Source organism: Lycorma delicatula, chromosome 12 (assembly GCF_047948215.1).
Source record: "Lycorma delicatula isolate Av1 chromosome 12, ASM4794821v1, whole genome shotgun sequence".
NCBI classification, from domain to species: Eukaryota; Metazoa; Arthropoda; class Insecta; order Hemiptera; family Fulgoridae; genus Lycorma; species Lycorma delicatula.
In genome coordinates, this window is record NC_134466.1 from 75803936 (window position 1) to 75826071 (window position 22136).

The 22136-nt window shown below is 35.5% G+C and overlaps 2 protein-coding genes across 3 annotated transcripts in view; one reads left to right on the top strand and one right to left on the bottom strand.

Annotated features, from left to right (window-relative positions):
• Positions 1-22136, bottom strand: part of CheA87a (Chemosensory protein A 87a) — a 54026-nt gene that overhangs the window by 210 nt on the left and 31680 nt on the right. The gene's annotated exons all lie outside the window — the stretch shown is intronic.
• Positions 7271-20713, top strand: LOC142333239 (uncharacterized). 2 transcript variants are annotated; one of them, XM_075380226.1, is made up of 4 exons: positions 7271-7383; positions 12745-12894; positions 18416-18574; positions 20360-20713. In XM_075380226.1, the coding sequence occupies exons 1-4, from the start codon at positions 7315-7317 to the stop codon at positions 20582-20584; spliced, it is 603 nt and encodes a 200-aa protein (XP_075236341.1). In that variant the 5' UTR covers positions 7271-7314; the 3' UTR covers positions 20585-20713. The 2 variants fall into 2 exon arrangements, with proteins under 2 accessions (XP_075236341.1, XP_075236342.1); XM_075380227.1 differs by lacking the exon at positions 12745-12894 and having other exon boundaries at positions 7272-7383.

A 22136-nucleotide genomic window follows, 5' to 3' on the forward strand; every position in this document is an offset into this window, starting at 1 on the left:
AAAGATAAATTTAATTAATAATCAACTAAATTTAACAGATTGTTCCCTTAGGAAATCCTGAATTTCTTGAGAATTCCAAATCAATTTTGTTACAGCACATACTTGAATTTGTGGACATAAAATATTAACAAAAGATGCTTTTATTCAGGATAAACCTTACTTCCTATGGACATGTACAGCCCGAAGGATGCCAAGAGGTAACTGGATAGGATTTCTGGTCTCATGTTGTGGTTTTTTGTTAGTTGATCAACATTTATCACTAACCCCGTTATCCTTGCTAATTAATACTTCTTTGTTTTGGGTTCAATTGTTATAGGTCAAACCCCAATAAACACTTCCTTTTTAATATAATTTTAATTCTAATTTAAAGTTTAATAGTAATAGTCTTAAATTTTATAAACAAATTTATTAAACCGGTTTTTCCCTGGTACCAAACTTCTGATGGTTATTAAAAATGTATAAACTTAACACTATTATAATAAGGTGGTTCAGTCTCATATTACATTATAATTTATAGAGGACAGTTTCTTAAAATTGGTCAGTTGAACTTTATCATAGCTTATCATTCAGTATAATATTTTTAGCGTTTTTTAATATCGCATAATTTTAAATTTCAGGCAAGCGTATTCTTAATTTGTAAATAGAAAAAATATTTAGCTAATGAATCTGATGTCAAATGTCTTTCAGGACATTTTTCAGAACAAAAAATTATATAGAAAAAGTTTGCAAAATTACTTTGAGAGTGCATAAGAGTTTGACATATGATTAATTTTTTTAAATTTTCTTAAGAGAAAATTGACTGCATTTTTATGTCGTGTAAAAATATTATACTCTATTTGTAAATAATGTTGAGGTAGTAAATAATTTGTTTTGCAATATTTATTAGAAAACTCACCTTCAGGGAGGGCTATAAAATACTCCAAACTTATGGATTATTATAAAACTATAATATAAGTACAAAAAATTCAGATTAAAATGACAGTATCTAAGCTTTACTGCTCACCTAATAATATAATTATTTTGATAAATTTATGCCTAAATCCATCCCCAAAGTTCAATAGATACACTGATAAAATTTTTTTTCAGATCAGCCCAACGGTTCTTGTATTTTAAGTGAGCATTGATATAACATATAACATATATATATATATATATATATATATATATTCTGCTTTATATAAAACAATATTTTGTACGACTTTTAAACCTTTCAAGTTTGAATAAGTATTCAAACCTTTCAACATCTCAAGGAATTAGTCGGTCATTTATTCCTCCATCTCATTTTGGTGGTTTTTGGTAAAGTGAAATCAAAGGTGTCATCGTGCATGAAGTGATAACTCGGCTTTGTCCGGGTTCTGACAATTTACTCGGGTAGAATTAAACAGCAAACGGGTCAATAAAGAGAACTTCATGTTCCTTATCTGTAGTAGTAATAGATCCTTAAGTAATACGCATCTTTAATATTAAAATTAAATAAAGATTTAACATAAAAATGTCGTAGTATTTATCTAATATTACGTCGTTTACGAATGAAACGTTATCTTCAGCCCTTTTGTTGAAACCTTGAATAATAATAATAATGCGAGTGGATGGAAACGGTTGGATTGAAAAAGGACTGGAACGATTGGTTTTGTTTCTTTTGGACTAGACTATTCCGACCCGGTCCAAGAGAAAACAAAACTCACCGTAATTGAGGACAGGAATGGACTGCACTAAACTGGACAGCAGTATTAAAGATCTAGTCAGCACTTTTAAGGCGTACTTCCCTTTACTTTTGATTTTTTTTCCAGACAAAATTTTGATGTATTTCCGACACGGCATACACTCCAATTATTCTCCGGTTTTCCCTAAATTTGATAATATTCCTGTTAACTGTAACAGTAGGTTTACTATAAATATGTACAATTAACAAGGCTATAAATTAAAAAAAAAATTAAAATTTTCAAATTTATTGCCCTATTATAAAATTTAATAAAAATGTAATTTTAATGTACGTTTATATTATATTTAGTTTTTTTCCATGGTTATACGACAATATGTAAAAATTCAATTCTATTTTAATCAAGTAATTGAAAATTAAGTTTTATTAAACAGCTCAACCCCTTTACTTCTAAGTAAAGGATAAATAAAATTCCGAATTTATCATTAAAAGTTTACCAATCGCTTAATAAATCGAAAAAATGTTAAAAATTTTAAGTGGCATTAAGATTAGATCTGTAAATATAATTTTTTTATCGCCTTTATTTTTAAATAAATTACACTTTAAAAAAAAATTACGGAAATATAGTTAAAATCTGTAAAATTTATAATTTTGCATGGCATTACCTGTTACAATGATTTCGCTGATTCTTTAGAATGATTTCGCTAATCCTTTTTTTTATAAGTAGCTTCAGGCACATCCCGAATTAATATCCAACAGTAATCGGCTACGATATTAGTATTTCCATAGCATATTAGTATACTCTGTTTCCAGATGCTTCGGAGGGTGAAGCAGAGGTCGCCGTAGGGCGGAGGCTACGCCCTTGCCTGGCGTAGATATAGACCGACCGGTTTCTCGAACGGCACTGAAAAAGGCACTGGGGATTGACCGACTTGACTCAGATATATATTCTGTCATCTACTGCCTGTCGTAAGAGAGCCGCTTCGCAGGCTGTTCACGGAGTGCTTTAGCTGGGGCTGCTTCCCAACTTGTTGGAAAGTGGCTTTGGTGAGGGTTGCTCTTAAAACCAGGAAAGTATCCTAGCGAGGTCGGCCCATCAGCATCTTTCCGGTAATCGGCAAGTCGCTTGAAAGGCTGGTCGTGGAACGGCTCTGGGAAAACATCGAGGTGAACTGTTGTCTAAATCGAAGCCAGTATGGCTTCATGAAAGCGGTTGGCACCGAGGATTGCATCTTAAATGCTCTTGCTGAGGTGGAAAGCGCCGACTGTAAATATGTTTTGGCAATTTTTATAGACATAGAGGCAGCATTTCCTTCCTTGTGTTGAGTTCTGTCCTCTATGAGTTGGAACGCCGCAATGGTCCCGTAGCCCTGCAGACTGTAGTACGTGATATTTGTCTAATCATACGGCTTTGTTTAAAGATGCGAACCTAGCTGTGGAAAATCTGTTATCGAAGGAAGCTCGCAGGGTTCCGTTCTCGGCCCCCAAGTCCGTCCTGTGCTCAAGACGAAGTTTATGCTTCTGAAGGGTGCAGACAAATTATCGTACAGTCGAAACCCCCATATTAAGTATAAAGGCTGTGTAATCAGCCGATTGAGATTTCATAAGTATGTAGGTGTTTTGTTTGATGAGAAGTTGTTTAGCAACCGCATTAGGCAAGTAGCGGCGGACGCCATCTAAGTGATGTACTTCAGAGGATAAATGAGAATGATATGTAAATGAAGTGTAGTCTTGTACAGTCTCGGTTCGACCGTTCCTGAGATGTGTGGTTAATTGAAACCCGACCGCCAAAGAACACCGGTATCCACGATCTAGTATTCAAATCCTTGTAAAAATAACCGACTTTACTGGGACTTGAACGCCGAAACTTTCGACTTCCATATCAACTGATCTGGGAAGACGCGTTCACCACTAGATCAACCCGGTGGGTTAAGGGCGCTTCCCTAGGCCGAGTTTTACTTCATTGTATGTCCGGCTCAGGAGAATAGGGGTAAACAAAAAAAAATCTGAACAATTCCTGCATATTCATTCAAGTTTTCCCCGATGAGGGCTGCGATCGGATCAACAGTTACGGCAAAAATTCCTGCGACATCTGAAAAACAACATCGGTGCTGATCGGTCCGTAATTCGAAGTGCACGTTACAAAATAGACATCGAAAGAAATAATCACTTTTCCGATATGGACGTATCCGAGGTAGAGATAAGACTCCGAATTCGGATGCTGTAGCTGCGAATCTAAAATACCAATTGAAAAGAACGCATCGGAGCAACTGGATGATTAAAAAAATATATTTATAGGCTCATGTAAGATAGATACCAGTAAATTTAGAGTTACTTGGAATATTAACCTAGTATCAAACACATATCCACAAATAATTAACCGATACGAATAGACATGTTGATGAAAATGTGAAAAAAGCAAATTAATTAAGGCAATCTCAGTAATGTAAACTAAATTACGACAAATATTTATGAATTTAATATTAATAACGATCGTCGAAATCGTAACAAATTAAAAAGATTTATCAAGTGCAAATAAAAATCATCTCGCACTGTTAATACCGTAATATTTACTGCGAGTCTTAAAATTAATTCAACTTATAAAGTCTAGTTTTCGGTTCGGTATAATGAAAACAGAGATGGTGAAGGTACATAGCGGAATGGAAATCGTCTACTTTTCGTAAAAATCGTTTGGCTTAAACGACCTTTTACCACGTCAAATAAAACAGACAAGTAAGCAAGTGTGACGCAACAGAACGAAAAGTTTAACGAGATAGGGGAACGAATAAGCATTTTTCAAATGGAACTATCAAATTACTACTGATAAGTTTAGAATTTGAATTCTCAAACCGCAAAAAATCGTATCGGATATAAAATATTTTAATTTACTAATTAAAAAATATTCCGTTTTAAAAGAGGCTTGACTCGATTAAAATCTTTTATTTCCCTTTCTAAGGTTTTGTGTATTTTAATTTTTAATGTGAAAAAAGTCTTACGCAGTTCTGAGTAAGAAAATCAAATGTTCGTTTATAATGCACTCGCTATTTCGTAGTTAGAAACGCATTGATGTTCTGAGTACAACGCACTACATAAATTCGATTCATCTGTATACCCTGCACACAAGCATCGAGTTTCAACTCGGTGCTGTACTCAAAGAATAAGCGCATATGAATAATACACAATCAACAACCTCAGATTTTTTCCGACATTAAATTGAATATAACTCGTGACGCACTCGACCAATTTTTATCATACATAACTTCAGATACACTAAAACAGCATATCTACATTTTAATGAAATTTATTGAATAATTATGGAGATTTTTGTGCTATAAAGCATTATACATAGGCCTATATATTGGTTTACTTGGCATTTTTCCCGCCATCACCCCATTCGGTCGCCCGAAAGCATAAGACCGAATGTCTGTACCACAAACGGCTATTGAGCCTCGAAACAGTTTAGCGACCGGTGTCCTAAATAGCTCCTAGTGCTTATCTAACAGCATGAGCGGGCTAAGCGCGGTGCCGTACACCACCGGCTTACGTATTCCCATCACTCGCTTGTCATATATTTACTAAAACGGGTAGACGCACCTCGTCAGTTTCTAAAAATATATACGATATCCATAAATTAAAATTTACTTCGTCTAAACAGTAATTCGCTACCACGCCTAGGTCGCTGAATGCCAGTAAGTACGTGTCCACCGTATTAAAGCGCTTGGAGCCGTAATTGGCTGATGGCCAGCTATAATTCTCGGGTAGCTTCCCACAGCAGTGAGGTAGGAATCTTTCCCTTAAATAAACTACTGATGTGCCGATTGAACAAAGCAACGGCGTCAAGGAACACCCACACGGTCCGACAGTGCGGCTCACGCCACATCGACTCGCCGCTAATGAGTGGCCAATTTTTCCCTTGACCTCTAAGTTCCAGGGTGGCCTGAGTTCTGCCCCCCCCCCCAGAACTAGGCTGTCGAACATCATATATTCGTTCGATTGGACCTCCCCCCAGACGCACAGCTCATCAGCTGCCAGGCGGATAAGACACACATATTGGTTCAAGTTCACGTGGTTGGAGAGCACTTGGGTACCCGTTGCCCTTAAAAATGAAGGACTGGCATACCATCTCCCCAAGTCCTGAATAAATCTACACAAGGACCTTCTCTTAGTTGTGGCGTGCCATTCTTGCCGCCACGCATCCATCGCGAGGCTGTAAAGCCTCCTCCTCAGGCGGGAGATGGGCGACTGAACGAAATTTAGAGCCGGTGCATCGTGATCACCGTTCCGCTCCGGTATATGCCCGGCTCGAAACCGCATCACAAATACCTCGGTCCCCCTGTCTCTTCGCAACTTCCACACGGTCGCCTAAACTTACACCGCTAAATCGATCGGGAGAACCGTTCCCGATACGGTGGTAGCTTCGTCGGAGGTTGTTTTAAAAACACCAGTGCATACTATTAATGCGCTGCGCTGGGCGCTCCTTAAATTCTGAATAAGTACTCTATTTCTGTCCGACCTATGCGCCCAAACGGACGTAGCATAAGAGGCCGTACTTTCGAAGACACCTCGGTACATCGTCTACAAATGACGGCCCGACAGCTCGCAGTCCTTCCAAGCTTCTGCGTCACAGAGACGGCGTCCGCCGCTAGTTGCCTAATGCGGTTGCTAAACAGCAACTATCATCAAACAAAACACTTAGGTATTTACGAACCCTAACTCGGCCGATCGCACAGCCTTTATACTTAATACCGGGGTTACAACTGTATGATAATTTGTAAGCACCCTTGAGAAGCGTAAACTTCGTCTCGGGCACAGACATCTTTAAATTTTGAACGTTCATCCAGCCCTCTGCGGTCGTCAAGGCCTCTTGCGCCCCTTCTTCTAGCTGCGGTCGTGAATTACCGCGAAGTAACAGGAGACAGTCATCGGGGAAAGCCTAGGCCGTGATACCTTCCGGGATTGTCGATCCCAAAAATCCGTCGAATGCCAGGTTCCACAGCAAGAGATCGAGAACGGAACCCTGCGGGCTTCCCCCGGTGACGGGCTTTTCCACGACTATGCGATAAGCCTATATATAAATGTTTCAGGAAACTTTATTTAAGCGAACGGTATTTTCGTATTTCTCAACGCTCAGAAGTAAAGAAACTTTATTTTCACTCCGCACTACCACCGTGCGACCGAAAGTAATACCGTATTTTCTTTGAAAAGCGGCTAAAAAAAAAATTATTTATTTTTAATCTTTTTTGTTATTTTTTAAAGATATAAAAATTTATATTTAATAATTTTTTTTTTTAGGTGACCTTGACGTATGGAACTGAAAATGCAAGAACGTGGATTGTCTTAGAGAAAATTTTCCATTTTGGAAAACGGGAGCCTTTTCCAAAGAAAACGGGCAGTCATTTTCTTTGAGAAAATGGCTGTCCTAATTTTGTATATTTCTGTACTGTCATATAATATATATTTAAAATATCATTCTGTTTCATCAATTTCGTTTATTCGGTCGGTTTTTATTGTTATACTTATCTACAGTTAAATCAAAAATATTTCCTTTAATTAAAACAAACATTATATTTTTATGAAATGTATTCAGAAGCTCATTTCTGTTTCATCTACTGTCGGTTTCTGTTACTTTTATTATTAAATAAATTGTATTAACCATGAAATTAAAAATATTACTTTTAATTATATTTTTTAATCAAACTTTGAGTATTTTTGAAGAATTTTCCGTAAGTAATATTATTTATTTTTTAAAGAAAACAATCGGTAATTTTTAACCGGTTTCTTTTTTTTGTATAATTTGTAATATATTTTTAAATTTAAACGAGATATAATATTTTTCTCCCGTAACAGATAAAAAGTTGGCGTAAGTAACTCTTCCGGCTTTAACTTTGATATTTTTTTTATTTCAAATACGTTTTAAGGTTTTTAAATATTGAATTTATTATGCAACATTTATAGTACAAATTTTAAAAAGAATTAGTAATGTTTAGTAAAAAACCTTTAGCTACAATTTGACACGTTTGATTAAAAAACGTTTTTATCTTTAAAATTATGCGATTAAAAATGTAATTCAGAAAATAATTAGAATTCCTTGAAATATATTTAGGTCGTAGTCGGCGTCCATGACCGAATGACGTTTTTTCATCAAAAGAATTCTGTATTTAGAAAATAGTCGACTAGAAAAAAAATCAGCATTTTTTTGTAAGTCCCGTGTTTTGAACGAAAACCATATTATATAACCACAGCTTGAAAAACAGATAAAAGTATTAGAAATTATAAAATATTCAAACGACTTTTAAAACTCTTGTTGAAAGCATTTAATATTATTTTTAAATATTCATTTTCCCCTTTTTTCTCTCTTCGTTAAGCGCTTTTGTAGAATTTTTTTTATCAAGACTTATTAGCGTGTAAATCTTTATTGACAGCTTTCGGTTAAAAAATTAAAATTTGGAGTCGTACGTTTACTTTCGAATTCAAGGATTAGTTACATTAATTTGAGATTAATTTTAGAATCTCTTTGACGTTTTTAAACAAAGAATTATACATTGTTAAGTGTCGATGAAGTAGTGACTTTATCGAGTACTAAACTTAGGGGTCAAGTTAGTTATTTAAAGTTATTTCAAGAAAGGTTTATTTTACTAAATAATTATATTCTACTGCTAGTAATCTAAAGATTACTTATTTGTTTAAAAACTAGCGTTTTAGAAAATAATAATAAGTGTTCTGCCCAAAGGCAGGTTTCCGCACGACTCCATTCTGCTCGATTCCGTGCCATCCGTTTCATTTTAGTAACTTCTTCCCTTTTTATATCGTCTACCGTTTTTATTCGTTTCCGACCTCTTGCTTTCCTCCTCGTTACAAATCCCTCCGATGGCGTCACCGACAGGCAGTCACGCCAATATTTCAACCGACTGCATTTCTTCTTTTTATTATTTCGATAATCGCCCTCTTTTCTCCCGGTCTACGAAGCACCTCCTCGTTCCGAACTCCGGCCGATCTTTTCCTTCCTCCTCCAAACCCGCATTTTATAAAAAGATACGAGTAAATCTCTTATATAAAAGAGAATCTCCTGACCGATTCGCCGACTCGTAATCGACGTACGACCAAAACTATTATAGGTAGAGACTCGAAATTTTCAGGGTACCTTCGTATCTTTAAGCAGGCGTAAATTAAGAAAGGATATTGCGAAATTTTGATTTTAAGGGGTTCAAATCGATAAAAAACTAAATTTCATGTTAACAGCGCTATCTGTTAACAAGTAAAAGCGACATACGCTATACTAAATATTTTACGATTTCATCGCAGCGTTTCCGATATGCGTCTCTTTTATAGACTAAAGTACTACTGTACCGATCGACGGGCGGGGAAGAAGGGAGAAAGGGAAATAGGGAAAAATCGAAAAAGTGGAAAAGTAAAAAAGAAAAGATGACGGGGGAAGAGGAAGGGGAAAGGGAAGTAAGGTAAAGAGAAACGGGAGAAAACAGGAAGGGAGAGCGAAGCGAGTCGTGACCCTCTGATCGTGAGGGAAGCGCAAGTAACGGTAGAGCACGGGCGAAGCGGCGATGGGGATGCTAGATTTGGGATTGTAATACATATTTTATTTATCTTTATTGGACTTTTATACCGAACTATTTTAATTCATTCGTAAAACGGATCGATTTCCTTATCTTCTTCCTTTTTTTGTTTTCCTTTATTTAAGTTTTGGCCAACAATTCATTGTTTTCGTATATTCCTTCAGTATTTTTTATAAAAATGTTTATTTACAGTTTTATCACGATTTAATAAAAATCTAAATATAATTTTGTCGATTAAATATTTTTTATTAATAAAAAAATAAGTTATGGGGGTCGCTGGCGATTATATAATATAATAAATTAATTCATCGGCCGTGTTCTACCAATAGGTAGGTGTTGCCACGGCTGCTCTTCACTATAAGTTTTTGTTTCCGGATATTTTCCTGTTTCCGCAACTCCATCGATCGACTGAAATCTTCTTCCCCCTCCGATCTTTCCGCATCTACCAGTAAACGCTTTCTTCTCGTACAGTGTCCTAGCCGGTTCCTTTTTCTGCTTAAAATCGTATTTAACTTATTCCTTCCCTTTTCTCAACACATCCTCGTTTGTTACTCTATCCTGCCGACAGACGTTTACCGTTTTACGCCACAGCCGCATCTCAAACGCCTCGATTCGTCGTTCGTCTTCCTTTTTTAAAGTCCTTGTTTCCGGACCGTAAAGTATAACGCTCCAGATAAAACATCTTGCCGATCTCTTCCTCAAATCTAAATGCGATTTCCCGCATAGCAAACTTCCTTTCCGAGTAAATGCCTCCTTACCCGTTGCTATTCTGTTTTAATAAAATACATATATAATAAAACCGGATGTAATAATTACAACAGAAAGGAATGAAGAATAGCATCAAACCGGTCGATAAAAGTACAATGCTTTTGAGGTATTTGCTCGAATCTAATCCGCTCCCGATTTTTCTGTGCAAGACTAAAAAACTTGCAAAGGTTTTTGTGAAAAAAAATAAGAATAATAATATTTATTTACAAAACATTGTATTTAAAAAAAGTAATAATTTAATAAGTTAAATACTAGTCAAATTTAAATTTCAATTATATAAAGTAGCGATACTTAAAATAAATCCGTTCTTGCCTATACAGATTATATGATAATTATGTCCCGTGATATTAAAATAATTTTCAAAATTCGCAAAACATATTGAAGTTCTCAGTCTAAGAGAAAATCACACCGTTTTTTAAACTTTCTCCACCGGCCTGGCCTCATCATCGGTTCTCTTACTTTCAATTTATAAAGTGAACAACATATTAATCTCTTTGAGGAGATATTTATTTATTTGATCGTTAAAAACCCGTTGTGGTGGAATTACAAGTAAAAATCAGATCGCGTTTTCTACGCCATCGACGTACATTTGTTTCTTCAACGTCGAAATTTCTGGCAGCCGATTTATTCCCGTTTTCTTACGCGTATAAAATCGCCATATTTTTATACAACTTTCGTAGTGAATTCTTGATGCCTTTGCTAGCGCACTGATAACACTGACAAAAATATGGACGATAAAAAAATTTAATATTAAAGTAATAAAAATAGTCGAGTACACAAAAACAAGTTACATTAAATTATCAAGTACGAGTTAGATTACTAAAGCTTACCCCGATCGTTAGTATTTTCGCGGTCATAATAAAAATGTAAGAGAGTTATTACCTCTAATAATATGAAAAGACTCATTATTCCTTCCTTTCGTTAATGATTCCGATGTGTAACGACTGCCTTTTGAATTTTTTGTTTTGAAAAAATGCCACGTTGTTTATTCATTCAGAACATACTTATATGATTTTTTGCGTAAGACAGTTGCGATGGAAAAATTCAGACGTAGGTATACTGGACAGCAGTTCCAAACCGTTAAATATTTTGTGATCTATATTACACGCTATTTGTAACTTTACATTTCATATCGTGATGTACGTATTCTTTTAGTGTATTTTTTTTTTAAATTTCTTTAAAAAAAAATCCCTTTCGGCACGCCGAAAGGTGGAGATAGATTTCACTGTGCTATGTAGGGCATAAAAACATTTTCCACCTTAAAGTTAAGAAAAACTTTAAATTTACTTAATACGACAACGGATGTATCTGAAAAAAGTTTCACTCGTTTAGCATACGATAAGCTCCATCTTACAATTCCAGCAACGTTTTGCTCATCCGTTCCCGTAAGGGTTGGTCATATCAAAAATTGTTTCAAACAAAAGTTTTAGGTAATGTTTTGAGGACAAACGACTTCTTTAAACCCGTTCGATAATATGCCTATTAAAGGAGGTATGGTTTTTTTGTCTTCGCAATCCCATTATTCCCACCCCGTGGGCCAACGGTTGGTGATATCAAAAAACTTTACTTAAATTATAAGTTTTAGGCCCTTTCCGAAGAACAGTAGGAACTTTAAACGAATTCGATATTTTGTTTTTTCGAAAAAGCCACCCGATTTCCACCTCCGATTTTGACTGTTAACAAACTCGACCGAGATTTTGGGTCTAGTTATTTTTAGGGAACAATTTGAAAGTGATGCAAAATTACGGCAGTTATCGTGTCCACAAGAAAGTGAAATATATAAACTTTTGCGTTGACGGTGGTTTTGGGGTCTGGGGGATATGAAACTCAAAGATATGTCAAAATTTTCTCGAAGTCGAATCACGGTACCCGTTACAATAGGCTTTATTATGACATCTACCTAATAAGGCCGAAAATTTCAAACGCAGCATACTCGTGCGTCATTATGCAGAGCGATTTCATGAATCATTTGAGTTGTTCTTCGAACCTTTATCGAGAATTATGTTTATTAAAATATATTTATAATCGAAAGTTTTATTCAAAATTTCAGGAATTTTGGGCAACAACTCTTTAAACGATTAAAAAATTCAAGTCTCGAAGGTACTCGTAAACGGTTCGTTTGTAATTTTTATAAAATTTGAATTTTTACTTATCTTCTTGCAAAATTCTACGCACCGTAGTTTCTTAACAACTTCAGTGAAATTGAATGAGTGTTGTAGATCTTAAATTGTTGCTTTTCCCACCCTTTCGATTTTTGCTGGAGTTCTTCGACGCATTTCTTTATTTTTCTTTTGTACATATCTAAAAAACGTTCCCGTTTGACTGAAATTTATTATCTCGTTTCAAATGATATTGCATAAAAGTACGTTATTTAATAGCGAAGTATTAAATCCATGACTATTTTATTTTTTTTTATGGACAGTATTGGATTAGCTTTGACCGCAGCAGAAATTTACAGGGCACTACTTCATTGCAATTTAAACTTTAAAAAGTGGTTCGTATAACAACAGCATATTCCTATCGCATTACTCCAAATCCTCTGAATAACGGTAGCGTCCTCTTGTTTGTCATTATAAGAGATAGGCGTGAAATTTTATTTTTATTTCTAATTTCATGTGGTAAGGGACAAAATTACAAAAGGATACTAAAGAATGATTACCTTAAATATTTATAAAATAGAAAAGTATATATTTTTTTAATAGCAATAACAATAATAATTAAAATATATCGATTGTGAAATTTCAGGGGCCTTATTATATATCGGTGAAACATTTTTTCAAGTGTCCTAGAACGGGAAGAGATTCCGTAATATTTAGCACTAAATTGGACACTATAAATGGAAACGCTTTAAGTTACACAGGAAACGTTACAGTTGGTCACGATCTCGATGGATGGGTAAGTATCTTTTTACACATATTGTGATGTCTCGTGAAGAAAGAATTTTAGGACGCGTTTCACAAATTTAAAATAACCCTTGCGCACTTCTGCTCAAGAAGACAAAATTTTTGTTATTTTATTTTGCTTCCTCTTTAAAAAGTATCGACTCACTGTAGTCTACAATTTTACAGAAAATAAACACGCGAAACATAAATAAACAATCGTAAATAACAAACAAAAATAAACAGTAAAGAAGCAAATTAAAATAAAATAAAACTAAAACATTTTAATACGTTGTAAAAAAAGAATGAATAATAAATTAATAATTATGACGCCCTCACTATTTTGCAGTTGTATGATTTTCAGAGTACAACGCACTACGTACGTTCGATTAACAACACCGTTCGTGACTGTGAATGCCTCGAAGAACGAACGAGTTTAATGTTAAATCAGTGCTAGACTCATACCGATCAAAATTATGTCTTACGCGACTTAGAGATTCAGACCTACACCCGATTAAGTCGACCGATTTAGGTCACCTAACAAGGGGAACGCAGCCTCATTCCGGTTCGCGCAGGAGCCGGGGACAAACCCGGCACCACCACCCGGTCGCGTCACGTGGCGTTACCAAGTCACGATTAGGACCGCCACCGGCTGAGGGAAGCCACGTCCCCGGCGGCGCGGCCACCCGTACCAGAGGGAGCCCCAAATCGAATCGCAAACAATACCGATGTAACCACGGTACGATGCCAATTCGCCTACTTCCAACCGATCCAATACCTAACCCGGAACCCTAGCCACCCGGGATTCTACCGCGATCGAGTACCTCGATTAAACTCCCTCTGCAGACCTACATGCTGCATGGGGGCGAAGAAAACCACTATAGACCGCTACTCGCGGATCTTCCAGTTAATACGGAGATTCAGAAAGGAACGTATTCTCTCAAGTTCCGTAACAGCTCGTGAACTTTCGACCTCGGCGAAGGTCTGTCCTCGACGGGAACAGACGTAGAGGACGTGGTCCGGTGTATCATCAATCCTGCAATCCGGGTATCGACACGAATCCACCAAACGAAACCTAGCCAAACTCGCCCGGAGAGAAGCTGTGTGATATACCGATCGAGGCAGGTCCATTCAATCGCATCTAAATACCTTGCGTGCCCTGTGGGAGATCTTCCCACCTGACCTGCCAAGACGCAAGGCGGTCTTAAATCTCCTGCTTTCGTTCTGACGTCAATAGGATATTTACCTTGGAAATGTAGCGTTCCTTACGCTCATCAGTCAAGATATCTATCGGTTTGATTCCGGCTATAACACAGACCGCCTCCCGCGAGACTGTTATATAACAGCCAGTAAGAGGAGTCGCTGGGCCCGCAGCAAAAAAGCCATGCGGCGAACCCAGACAGGCGCAGCATACAGCATAATAGCTTCGCTGACATCCTTGTAAAGGATACGCACGGTACGGTAATTCAATCCCCCGATCGGGATGAATGACTCTACGGATTCCGTACTGTAGATGTTCCTTGAACCGAAAATTCTCATCGAGGATAACACCCAGGTATTTTTCAGCCGTAACGTATCGAATGGGTAGATCAGCTATCCGACCCACCGGGTCGGTCTAGTGGTTAACGCGTCTTCCCAAATCAGCTGATTTGGAAGTCGAGAGTTACAACGTTCAAGTCCTAGTAGAGCCGGTTATTTTTACACCGATTTGAATACTAGATCGTGGATACCGGTGTTCTTTGGCGGTCGGGTTTCAATTAACCACACATCTCAGGAACGGTCGAACTGAGAATGTACAAGACTACACTTCATTTACACTCATACATATCATCCTCTGAAGTATTATCTAAACGGTAGTTACCGGAGGCTAAACAGGAAAAAAAATCAGCTATCCCCGAACCCGGATTCGTCGGGAAGCAGCCGATCGGCCCTTCCAAGTAATATCATTGTGGTTTTCTCTGGGCTGAAAATCATCTTTTGTTGGAGACTCCACAGTCGGAGTGAGACACTCCGACTGACGAGAACTCTACCTCGTTTCGCGAATCCCCCTGAATTAGTTGCAGCGCGTCGTCAGCATAAGCGACGACCCGACAACCACATGACATCCTTAAACGGAACATGGAATCGAATTCTATGATCCAAAGAAGGGAACTCAGAACACTGCCTTGAGGGCACCCTTTAGTTAAGTTCTTACGAACCTCCGAGCCGCCATCACGCAGGTCCGATGGCTGAAATATAAAAATAAATAAATAAGTATAAAAAACAGCGATGTACGGTCTACATAACCCTTAGATAAAAAACATACCCGGACATCATGACCTTCAAAGTAGGTAACGCTACCTGAATACGCCGAACAGTATTGCTAACTGTAGATACCGCAGATATAGAAACGTCAACGTTCCAACTTGCTACATCGTAACGAACCGCGCTTGCAAATTGCCCTGCTAAAATGTTTACGAATTAATCGAGCGTAATCAAGAAAGACTCCATCAACGTTCATCAAATTTTCACTAGCGAAACTTCAAATACTACTGCAAATCATGAAATTAATGTAGTCGGTTTGGAAATTTTTGAGACAAAATTTTTTACGTAGCAAAAATAGTTAACGTATATGAATAAATACGAATATAAGGAAACTACAATTTAAGTAAATGGTATTTTCGTACTCCTCATACCCCTAAACGAAAAGAAAATTCAGTTTCACTCGCCACTTTGACCGCGTAACCGAAAATAATACCGTTCTTTTCTTCGAAAATTCTGTAACGATTTCATTTAAAAATCGGATTGGAAACGCAAAAGTATTTGTAATTTCTTGCCTTGTTTTTCCTTCGGAAACCAGCGGAAAGCAAGAACTAATTTTGTTTATACGGTTTTTGAGCTGCAAAAATGAATGAATGTGGTCTGACAACTGCGTATCCTGTAACATTTTTACAAAATTACTAATGAAACAAAAAAAAAATTACATTAAAAAAAACAATTTTTTTAGATTTTACGTCCAATAACTTCATTAAATAACAAGTAATAAATAAAAAAATGTAGAAAATTTAATTCTGAGGAAAACAAAATTATATATATATATATACACAAAGGAGAAACGTTTTAAATTTCGGCACGCCGGAAGGCGAAGGTAGATTTCACCGGTGCTAAGTAGGGGGATAAAAAAGATTTCCACCTTAAAGTTAAGAAAAACTTCAAATTTACTCGATACGACAACGGTTGCATCTGAAAAAAGTTTCACCTAAACACACGACAAGCCCCGTCTTGCAATTCCAGCAACAGTTTGGTCATCCCTTGCCGTAAAGGTTGGTCATATCAAAAATTGTTCAAACGCTTAGAGGATTAACGACCACTTTAAACCGATTCGATACTGTGCCTATTAAGGGAGGTATGATTTTTTTTTTGTCTTGGAAACCTCATTATTCCCACCCCCTGGGACAACGGTTGGTATTATCAAAAACTTTACCGAGATAACTTTTAGGCCCTTATCCGAAGAACGGTAGGAACTTTAAACGAATTCGATATTTTACTTAATAAAGTTACAGCGATATTTTGTTTTTGCTTTTGGTCTTCCCTTGCCGTAAGGGTTGAGCATATCAAAATTGTTTTAGGTAATGTTTACAGGACTAACGTCCACTTTAAACAGTTTCTTACGAAATAAAATTTTAATGTTCAAATATTAGTAAATTAATTATCCAAAAAAATTACAATGAAATTGAAAACCGTACGGTAAGAGTCTCGCAAATTCATTTCTTGCGCTCAAAAAACAAAATTTTCTGTAATAAAAATAAAACTGTTTTTAACAAGACGATACTGATATCAAAGGAAGTAAAACATTTCTACGATCAAATTCTGTTATTAATTTAGAATTTTGTTTAAAAAAAAGTACATGTTAAATATATGTAATAGACAATAGGTATACAATAACAGATAAAAGACGATGCTTAAGCGTTCTATATAACAAGCAAAAAAAAAGAAAAATTTGTTACAAAACTCTCTTGTTGGTCAAATCGATTAACGGTTCGGCTATAAAATTGAGTATCTGTAAACGAATATAAGCCGGTTGTTACCGCAAATCATTTAAACGCAAATAGCCCTATTTACTTTCACCTCAATCGGAGACGCTAACTCTTCGCGACGGAGATCGGTAGTTGGCGATCGAAATAGTTTTTCATTCGAGCTTTTATTTAAGTATTTTATATACCGGGTGTTAAATAATATTTCGTATATTTTAGACAGAAAAATAAAATTTATATAATGCTCCTACCCGGAAAAGATTTATGTTTTTTGTGAGAACCGCACACCCCGATCGCCCAAGGAAGGGAGAAACAAAATCTTTTAAGCGGAAAATACGAAATCTTTGACGATTTTCCCCGAATGAAAAATCAACAAAAAACAAATCGTAAAAATATATAAAAGCGATTGTTATTTCATTTTTTTTAATAGAGGGTATCGACTATAAAGATTATTAGCCGTTGTCCCGAATTAAAAATTTTCCTATTCTGATCAACGCTCTCCCTCTTAAAAAAAGCTACCGAGTCAAAAGATGAATCTTGTCAAAAAAATCCTGAAAACAGATTTGTCGTATCGTTATAGAATATTAAAACCCTAAAAGAACATTAGATAACACGAGTGTAAAAAGGCCTTGTTAAGTTTTAATATCGTGTTTTCTTCTTATTTAAAATATTGTAATGGCAGCCTTGATTGTTGTAATTCTTTTTCTCGGCGCTAAAGCTCGGCCGATTCTATTCTAGACTCGGTACACAAGATGATATGTAGTAACGTACGATGCATTAAGCGATTCGATCGATCGTTTACATTAATTCTATACGACATATGTCAAATACTAAAATAAATATTAATATTCAATGTGTTATCGCTAAACCGAAATCAAATTACAACAAACAAGATTACCAGTAAATGTATTCTCCAAACGAATAAATACTACGTATACTTATTCAAACCTAATCGACAGGCCTTGAATCCATTTCTAAAGAAATGTTTTATTAACAGTAACAAAAATAAAACGGATAACCTTAAAAAATACAAGTTTAAAAAAATGAATGCGGTTCTTGCGATAAAGTTTATATCGGACAGACTTGTAGATCTTTTGAAAAACACATAACGGATCACAAATTTTGTTTCTCTAATAATAAGATGGTTTCTAATTATACTTGTCATTTAATTATTGAAAATAATATTTTTAACAAATCTTTTGAAATAAACAAAAGATATTGCAATAATGGAAATTCTTTTTTAACGGTTGATATTCTCCACGTCAAGGATGTCAACTTGCCAAAATTCAGAAATTTTAAGTTTATTATATTAAATAGCTTTTCTACAGTTTTTGTCTGTTATTAGTTAATTTATCGGGTAAATTATTTTAAATAATTTAAAGATTACCCGGTATTTGGAATGAATTCAAATCTATTATTATTATGTTTGTAATAGAAAACTAAATGTTTATTAAATGTTACCGAAATACTAATAAAAATATTTAATCGATTATAAATTTTATTATTTTGTATACAAAATTTTAGATTCAACTAAAAGTTTCTAGAAAAGGAAAAAATGGGCCTTGGAATAATATAATTTCTATTACACAGAAAATTTGTGAAGGAATTGAAACATATGCTAAAAAGACGTTTGAAGATATATATGCAGCAGCCAATAAAAAATTGGAATGCCCAATTAAAAAAGTAAGATTTATTATTATTATTATTATTATTACAAATAGCCTAATTAGTTCTATATTTTAAGTTAATAATATTATAAAGAGTAGCTATATATATATATATATATATATATATATATATATATATATATTTTCACATTTTGAAAAATCGTTGTAATACAGAAAGAAATTATAGGTACCATTTATATCCGCATCGTAGTCAAAGTCAAAGTATTTGTTCAATATGTCCTCCGTCGAATTGAAGGATTATTTATAGACGGAATTTCAGGTCGTTTAACAGCCTGAGGTTCACAATAATTGTCTATGCTGACGACTCGACAGATCGTTTGAGACAGATCCAGAGTTAAGGAAAGGTTTAATTCAGTCGGTAATTTAGACCGTTCTTGTAGTGCGGTGGGGCTCCGTTTTATTTGAACCGTTCAGGACACTCTCTCAGCGGTATCCGATATGGGAATCGGCCAATATTTGTACGTCGATCGGCATTTGATTTGGGAATCGGCATCTGTACGTATTTTTCCCTCTAACTTTCCTTCAGAAAAGTACGGGCCGATGACAGAATCTTTCCGGACATCACACCGTACCGCTACACGATCAAACGCCTGTCGTATAAAGGGATCGCACCGATAAGCGTTACCTGTGACCAGTAGCGCAGTCATTATCTGTTGATTTCATCATAAAAATCAGCCTCGTCGGAAAACCGTATAGAGTATAGGTAGTCCGCATTCTCATCGATCGTGTCCAAAAGCCGCCCGCACGTTTCCGTTCTAGAGATCAAGATCGTTTGGAACGGGTAAAAAGTTTTCCTACCTCAGAACATCGCGGACGGTGGATCGAAGAACTTTCATTTCCAGGTCGGTTCAAAGATTTGACTTGTTATGAACTAGGCGAGCGCATCGTAAATCATTTTTCTGTGATCTTCTCGATCCGATCCGATAGACGACATAAAGATTTACTTAAATTTGTCATCTTACAGTACTGATATCGGTTACCGTTCGGGGTAGCGTAGATTAAACTCATTACTTATATAATTTCGCGAATAACCTCCATAGCTACGCCGCATGATGATTTTCACACGTTCCTCCTGAGACGGCATTATTATTTGCAACCGGCAAAACGAAAAAATATATTATAATTTCGCCTATAGTGCGGGACTTTTCGGACACTCTATTTAACAAGATATTATAATTTTTTTCGATCTTCGAAAGAGATGTAACTTTGTAAGCGGGTATTTACGACGTTAAACTGCGAAATCCATTCCGCGTTTTAGGAAATTTAGCGTTAAATAAATATTAAATCGTTATATATTCTCTTAGTTATTTCATATGTCATTACTAAAATTTTATGCTGAATTATCATTCTTGATCGAAATAGAAAAATATCTTTCGGAAAGAGATGTTAAAAAACCGATGTGAAAAGTTTGTTCTTTCCAAACTGCTATCGGTCGAAGAAAAGTAAAATATACATATTTAACGGTTGACCGACCCGATGTAGTTAAAGTGGATGGCAGAAACTTTGCGCTGAAAATTTATCGCCCGATTTCATTTTCTTCGTCGATTAATTAAACGTAATTACTATTATTTACAATAATGTACAAGCGGAAAATTTTCAGATCGTATAATATTTCCGATCCGGTTTAACGACTGCTGCACCCGTATCTTAACAGTTTACGAACCTATTTAAACTAACGGTGTCATTTTGTTAATATTTACACAACTATTAATAATTATAATATTTTTTTCTATTTGTAAATATTTTTAAAATTACTATTAACTGCTATATTATTTTACAGGGCGTACTTGAAGTGAAAAATTATGTAGTTGATTTTACTCCTGTAGCTAAATATTTGGGAATTTTACCGTACGGAGAATATAAAGCACAAGTATCTTATTTTTCAAATAGAAGTAATGAAAAAGTTCTGGAAACATGTGGAGGAGGTTTGGCTGAAGTACGACCGCTGTATGAGATTCAGCACAAATTTGGTAACGCAACTTCTGGTTTTACAGTCAGAGGTTAACAAAAATTTAAACGGTGTATTATAAAACGGAAAGAAGGACTTATTACAAAAACATATTAGCACAAAATATATTATTCGTATATTGATTTAATTAAAATAAATAAATATTTTACGCACAGTTCCTTAATATGCGACTAAAAATATCGATTAAAAATGTTTGATTATACAAAATGTACTATGTTTTTTATTTATTTCGTAAGAACACGAAAAAAACACAAATTTCAAAATTGTTAAGTGCAAGAAATAAAATATTTTTGCAGGTATTTTAAAATGACATTTTATTTTTTTAAATCGGTTAACAAATAGCCGAGTTACGGCAGAAAATTGATGTATCTGTTTTCATATCCCCCACTTTACGTTCGATTCGATGAAATATTAATTGTTTTTGTTTATTTTTAATTCTGATATCGTAAATTAGTATCAAATTAAGTTATAATTTTCTCACAATAATAGACCTAATAACGATGACGCAAAATTACAACATCAATTTTCTCTCATAACTCGGCTATTTAACCGATCTAAAAAAATAAAATGTCATTTTGTTCAAAATAGAAGGCTTAATATTTTAGAAAATATTATAAATTTTGATTGAAAAATAAGCATGGCCGCCATTTTGTATTTTGCGAAGGTATTTATGTCCTGATTTTTTTATAATTTTAAAACTTTATTACCAAGACGCTTACTAAATATTAATCCGATTCGTCTATCCGAACTCGAGATATAAATTATTATATAAAAATAACAAAATGGCGGACAGGGGGAGAACAAAGGACAAATTGCCATTTTTGCTAAGGATATTTTTTGTTTAGTTTTACAAGTAGAATTCGAAAAAGTATAGCCGGCCCACCGTTTTAGAAACATTTTGTATATACCGGGAGTCTAGAAAATAAACTTACACCCTCTTACGTTATTTTATAATCGAGACGACCGGATGAAGTTTGCGGCATTCTTTCTTGTACCGAGGTGCTACTTCAGCGAACGTATATTTCATTCTTTATGGTTATCGGGTTGCGGCGGGTGGTTCAAATGAGATCGACGGTCAGTCGATGTATAAATTTAAAGAGCGTGATCAGACGAGAAAAATAATACGAAAAAACTAAATTTTACTCACCCGATCCAAAATCGCGATCGTCTCGGGTAGCTAAAATTACGGTTGTACGTATGCGCACTTTAATGCGTTTCTTATTTGAGGTTTCTCGATCCGATAAGAAAGGCTAACTCGGTAAGTCTCGCTTTGGGATATTCGGACTTCAGGTGGGCCTTCAGGGGCGGATCAAAAAATTTAAATGGGACGTGCAGTCATATGATAGCTCGTTTAAAAAGTCTTTGTAAAAGAAGCTATACGGTATGAAACGAATTAAATTCGAGTGTTTAAACCGAAATGGCGATTGCCAATGTCATTTAATTATTACATTTTTTAAAAATACTTCTTTTAATTAATCTCTGCCGGCCGAAAAAGATCTACCAACCGCCGTCAGGCCCGCTCTGACGGCAGTGCGGGGCTCTCACCCGCTAAAAACCTTCCCCCTCTGGTCGCGCAGGGGCCGGAACC

What these genes read in the sequence shown, in the direction of transcription:
- LOC142333239 (XM_075380226.1), top strand. Translation starts at nt 7,315, where the DNA reads ATGAAATTAAAAATATTACTTTTAATTATATTTTTTAATCAAACTTTG. An exon ending in GTCACGATCTCGATGGATGG is followed by an intron (nt 12,895 to 18,415) that starts GTAAGTATCTTT and finishes ACAAAATTTTAG; the next exon opens with ATTCAACTAAAAGTTTCTAG. An exon ending in TGGAATGCCCAATTAAAAAA is followed by an intron (nt 18,575 to 20,359) that starts GTAAGATTTATT and finishes ATTATTTTACAG; the next exon opens with GGCGTACTTGAAGTGAAAAA.